Here is a 6,139-nt window from a genome sequence, read left to right on the forward strand (position 1 = left end):
ATATGGTGAGAGCCTTCTTACTGGTGGGGTGACTCTACAGCAACTTAGGGTATCACATGGTAAGAATAGGCTGAGCAAGAGAACTAACCTTCCTTGCTCGCCTTTTAAAGCCACCAGAACCATGCCCATTACTGCATGAAAGATTCAATCCATTCACAAGGACACAGTCCTCATAATCTTATCACCTCTTAAAGGCCCCACTTTTCAAATACCATAATTAGATTTCCAGTCCTCTTAGCACTGTGACAATGGTCAAGCTTCAATGAGTTGGGGCGGGGGAGAACATACAATCCACAGCAACCTCCTTCAGCTTGCTAACTCTTTCAAGTTATTCTTCAAGACTCATTCCAGGGATTGCCTTCTTCTGGAAACATTGCCTATTGCCTGCGTGCTCCGTTTTCCTGGTTAGATGGAATGTTCCTCCTCCATGCCCTGTACTTTTACCATTAATATTATCACAATACTGTATCATTGCACTGACCACATTTAATGGAAATTATATATACCTCAGAGGCAGGGACCATATCTTATTTTTCTATCTATATACCATTTATAACTGAATTACACTGAATAAAGTTCCAAGTTTTTGTTTTATTTGCAGATGATGATTCATGGTGATGGCTTGCAGGGTCATAAACAAAAGGAGGCACATAGGACTTCAACAACTTTCATCATTTGCAGAAACAGGAAGAACTTTCCTAGGTCCAGTAAAATCATCCAAATTTATTATAGATGAAGAATGTCATGAAAGTGTGTTAATCAGTTCAACAGTAAGGCTTCTTGAAAGTTTGGATTTAACCAGTGCAGTGGGGCAGCTTCTCAGTGAAGCAATTCGAGCACAATATAACATGTACAGAACTGGAACCAGTACTCTTTTGTTTCTTGTTGGTGCATGGAGCAGTGCTGTCGAAGAATGTCTTCATCTGGGTGTCCCCATTTCAATAATAGTGTCAGTGATGTCAGAGGGCTTGAACTCTTGCAGTGAAGAGGTAGTTTCCCTTCAAGTGCCTATCCACAACATATTTGGCCATCTGGACAACACGAAGACATTTTCTGGACTTGAAACATTTAGTGTCAGTTTGTGTCCTCTTCTACAAGTCCCTTCAGATACTGGTTTGACACAGGAAGAGCATGATCTCAAAGATGTTGCTTCTCAATCATTGACCATTTACAGTCTTTCTGGGAGACCTATTCAATCACCTCAATTCTTCAAACCTCAGGCTGAAGTTGAAACAGATAAAAGCACATCACAAACTCCAAAAAACAGTCAGCTTGCAGACACCCACTGCAGAAAGTCAATACTGATTCACAGTAGGCATTTTAATAGCACAGATAATAATCAATGGATAAGCGAACCAGATGGATTTCTAGATCATGGTACAGCTACTTCCAAAACTTATGGATGTAATGATTTGGTAGAGTTGGCAGTGGGCTTGAGTCATGGAGATCACAGCAGCATGAAATTGGTAGAGGAAGCAGTACGGCTGCAATACCAGAATGCATGTATGCAACAAGGCAATTGTACAATGCCATTTATGTTTGACATTTCAAGAATCTTCACTTGCTGTCTGCCAGGTTTACCTGAAACTTTTTCTTGTGTTTGTCCAGGATACATCACTATCGTAGCAGTATCTAGTACTACTCTGATCAAGGAATTGCAGAATCAGCCTGTCCGGGTAGTTCTCATTGAGGGTGACCTCACAGAAAATTATCGCCACCTGGGATTTAATAATTCTGCAAATATTAAAACAGTATTAGATAGCATGAAGCTCCAAGAAGACAGCTTAGAAGAACTCTGGACAAATTATGTATTACAGGTATTAACCCAGTTCAATGTGAACCTCATCCTGGTACAAGGAAATGTATCTGAACAATTAATTGAAAAATGCACACACAATAAGTTGTTGATAATTGGGTCAGTGAATGGCAGTGTGATGCAGGCTTTTGCAGAGGCTGCAGGAGCAGTACAGGTGACCTACATTACACAAGTGAATGAAGATTGTGTGGGCAATGGGGTCTATGTGACCTTCTGGAGAAGCAGTCCCTTGGATATTGTAGGTAGGAACAATGGAATGGCAATCTTGCTAAAAACAGAAGGAATTAATTTGGTTACAGCAGTGCTCAGTAGCCCAGTAACTGCACAGATGCAAACCAAAGAAGATAGGTTCTGGACTTGTGCCTATCGTTTGTATTATGCTCTAAAAGAGGAAAAGGTCTTTCTTGGAGGCGGTGCAGTGGAATTTTTGTGTGTTAGCCATCTTCAAATTCTTGCAAAGCAATCTCTGAGAAAAGAAAACCATGCCTGTTCAGAATGGCTTCATAATACTTCCTCTTGGTTGGACTCGTCACTGGCAATATACAGACCAACAGTGCTTAAATGTCTGGCAAATGGATGGCACAAATACCTTTCAACGCTCATTTATAATACTGCCAGTTACTCAACAGAATTTGAAGCAAGCACATTCATTCAACATCATCTACAAAATGCCTCAGATTCTGGCTCTCCTTCATCTTACATCTTGAATGAATACAGTAAACTAAATAATGGAATTTTTAAATCAGGCGTTTCAACTAAACAGGAGCAGATTCCAAGAGTTTATGACATTGTTACACCAAAGATAGAGGCGTGGCGCCGAGCATTGGATTTAGTACTGTTAGTACTTCAGACAGACAGTGAAGTTATTACTGGGCTTGGACACACACAGATTAACTCACAGGAACTAGAGGGTTTTTTATTTTTGTAGTGTTATTAGCTAAGTCTTTGGAAAATAATCTTTTGGAATATATCATGCTAATAATAAATTTACTAGTAGCCAAGTTATAATGCCTAAAATACCAGCTGTTACCAAGAAAAAAATAATTGATGTCAATAACTGTTCAGGATCTGAAATTTTACACTACTTATAAGCTAACAAGTTAGCCTGTTACTGTTTCATGGGATGCTACAGAATACACAAGATACCTGGGTCAGAGACAAAGGACTTTTATTATGCACAGCAAGAGCTGTATCCAGAGCTTCTCATTGGTTTTTGTCAGTACCCCATTTTTCTAAGTCCCACAGGAGCAATACAAAGAGCCAGTGATGGAAACTGCACACAGTGGATGTGGATTGTGCTGCAGGAGAGAAGCACTGAGCTTGGGATATTCACTGCTTTTCCAGTAAGCAGAAATAGTCCTGCTCTTTGTCCAAGGGAAGTTTTTACCATGTGCTTCAAAGTTGCTTAGTATAAACGCAAGCCTGGGACATGGACTGGGTAAAGATCAGTAAGTATACAGGGGTGTTCAGGGCCCATTATGGAGAGCCTCTTCCAGCAATCCACTCTTCAGCCTGATGTGTTCTTGGCCAAACTCTAATTTTCACATGAGGATACCACTCCATTGGCTACTCTGATTAGTTTGACAAACAGGTTGTTTAGTCAGTACCAGATCCATCCAATTGGTCTCATATAGTGATTAATTAAGGCTACTATCAACAGACTCTGAGCAGAAGGATAAAGCCAATCTGTATTACTGACCTCAGTCCTGTCCCCATGGTCGTAAATTCAGTCAAGTGTAAGTCACCACCTGGGATTTAATAAGTATTTGCAGACTTACTTCATACTAGGGCCGGCCCGGTGGCGCACTGGATAAGTGCGCCGCTTGGGAAGCGCAGCGGCGCTCCCGCCCGAGGGTTCGGATCCCGCATACAGACCGGTTCCCGCTCACTGGCTGAGCAAGGCGCGGGAGCGGCGCTGAGGGTTGCGATTCCGTTGCCGGTCCCCGGTCCGGTGCGGGGGCAACACTGAGGGTTGCAATCCGTTGCCGGACACGGAAAAAGACAAAAAAAAAAAAAAAGACTTACTTCATACTAGGGCCGGCCCGGTGGCGCACCGGATAAGTGCGCCGCTTGGGAAGCGCAGCGGCGCTCCCGCCCGAGGGTTCGGATCCCGCATACAGACCGGTTCCCGCTCACTGGCTGAGCAAGGCGCGGGAGCGGCGCTGAGGGTTGCGATTCCGTTGCCGGTCCCCGGTCCGGTGCGGGGGCAACACTGAGGGTTGCAATCCGTTGCCGGACATGGAAAAAGACAAAAAAAAAAAAAGACTTACTTCATACTTACTGATCTTTATCAGTGAGTAGTATTTTTATTAGGCAGTGAGAATATAGAGAAAGACCAGTTTATTATACATTTTGACCCATGCAGGGGAGTTTTGACCTGCTGATCTGTGGTGTCATTATGGGAGCAAATAGATGGGCCATAAAGCAACCTCTGTTCCCAATGGAGAGACCTTCCATGGCCCATTTCCCCCATATATAAGCACATAAGCCCAAAGAGTTCAGGTTACTCTCATTCAGATTTATTGTCAAACCTGATTTGAATCACCATTATATAGATTTTAAGTCACCCAGATAGTGTCACCAAGTAGTTGCAGCCTCAGTTGCTGTACATGAGGCCACCCAAACATTTAGAGGAGCATGTGATCAGTCAGATTAAAAACAAGGTTGTGTTGGTCCCTGTGTTTCTGCATGTTTGCATCTGGGAGCTACCACGATGGTATCATGTACATCTTAATAAGGCATTGGGCCTCCTTTTTGGTGGGGAGGGCCATGTGTAGTTTTGGAATCAAGTATTAGAAGAGCTCTGGAGAAATAGTTAATAATAGTAGTTACTGATTTTCTACTGGGTTCCTGGCACTGTCCCAATTCTTTACATATTGTACTAATTTTTTAGGACTGCCATAACAAAGTACCACAGACTGGGTGGCTTAAAGAACAGAAAGTTATTTTCTCACAGTTCTGGAGGCTAGAAGTCCAGAATCAAGGTGTCAACAGGGTTGGTTTCCTCTAAGGCCTCTCTCCTTGACTTGTAGATGGCCTCCTTCTTGCTGTGTTCTCACATGGTCTTTCCTCTGTGTGCACATATCCCTGGTATCAATTTTTGTGTCCAAATTTCCTTTTATAAAGACACCAGTCAGATTAGATTAGGGCCCACACTAACAGCCCATTTTAATTACCTCTTTAAAGGACCTGTCTCCAAATGCAGTCATATTCTGAAGTACTGGGAGTTAGGGCGTCAACCTATGAATTTGGGGAGGGGAGACAAAATTCAGCTCACAATACCTGTATTATCTCAATAATTGCAACACCCATTTTCTCCATTTTATATATGAAGAAACAGGCTTAGTAAGGTTAAGAAACTAGCCCAATATCTCACAGCTAGTAGGTGGCAGAGCTGGAATTTGAACCAAGATTTTGTCTGGCTTCAAAGTCTGTACATTTAAGCATTAATTGTGACATGAAACTTTTTTTTCTGTAAGATAAGAACAACAATAAACAAGAAGAAAAGAGAATGTGTGGTTTATTTTCAGAGCTAATTTAAATATATTAGAAATATACCTTGATTATTCTCATGCCTAGGAATGATAAAAGAATATCATTTTGTATTATGCTAAACAATAATTTTTTTATTTGGTGATTGTCTTAAATGTGCTCACATGAAAACCTTGTACAGCTAATCATCCAGTTATATATACTATCTTTGTTCAAGGTCGGAATAATAATTTTGAATGTTAAACTGTTTTTAAACATAAAGTGTATTATTTTACCTAGGTAGATATTAATACTTTTATTCTACCTCTGTATACTATTAAAACTTAGTTTTTGTTAAAATGTTACCAGGATTATGAGTGCCACTTATTAACATAGGTGTTCAGCCTCCTTTTATAATAGAATTTTTTGTGGAGTTGGTATTTGCATGTCAGTAGTGCTAAATGTTTAATAAATCCTTGCAATAAATAATTTTCTTTGAAATTAGAAGTTTCTAATAGAGATCTTCTAAGTTTGTTTTCTTTTCACATTCTAAAAAACTTTCTACTATCATGTGGTTTACTGGCTATTTTTCTAATTCTGATAATAATAAGAAACACTTTCAAGTTTTAATTATTCCAGGAACTGTTCTGTCCTTGCAAACTGAGGGCAGTCCCTGGAATAAACTTGATTCATATAAGTAAGTGGGTTTTCCAAGAAACTCTATCTACAGCAGGTACACATTTCCCACAAAACCAGAGCAGTGTTAACATTTTTATGAGACTGACCTGCCTTTTTAATGTTGTAGACTATAAAGAAGTTTGCAGTTATTTTACATCTAGATTATCCCACCCG

At 40.6% G+C, this 6,139-nt stretch overlaps 1 protein-coding gene across 1 annotated transcript; it reads left to right on the forward strand.

The window, feature by feature from the left end:
- Positions 1-605: 605 nt before the first annotated feature.
- Positions 606-3,583, forward strand: LOC103583754 (Bardet-Biedl syndrome 12 protein-like). The gene has a single exon (XM_008564986.1). The coding sequence runs from the start codon at positions 612-614 to the stop codon at positions 2,742-2,744; it is 2,133 nt and encodes a 710-aa protein (XP_008563208.1). The 5' UTR covers positions 606-611; the 3' UTR covers positions 2,745-3,583.
- The last annotated feature ends 2,556 nt before the right edge of the window (positions 3,584-6,139 follow it).

Source organism: Galeopterus variegatus, unplaced genomic scaffold (assembly GCF_000696425.1).
Source record: "Galeopterus variegatus unplaced genomic scaffold, G_variegatus-3.0.2 Scaffold27708, whole genome shotgun sequence".
NCBI classification, from domain to species: Eukaryota; Metazoa; Chordata; class Mammalia; order Dermoptera; family Cynocephalidae; genus Galeopterus; species Galeopterus variegatus.

Excerpts from the sequence above, each read along its gene's own strand:
- LOC103583754 (XM_008564986.1), top strand. The coding sequence starts at position 612 with ATGGTGATGGCTTGCAGGGTCATAAACAAAAGGAGGCACATAGGACTT.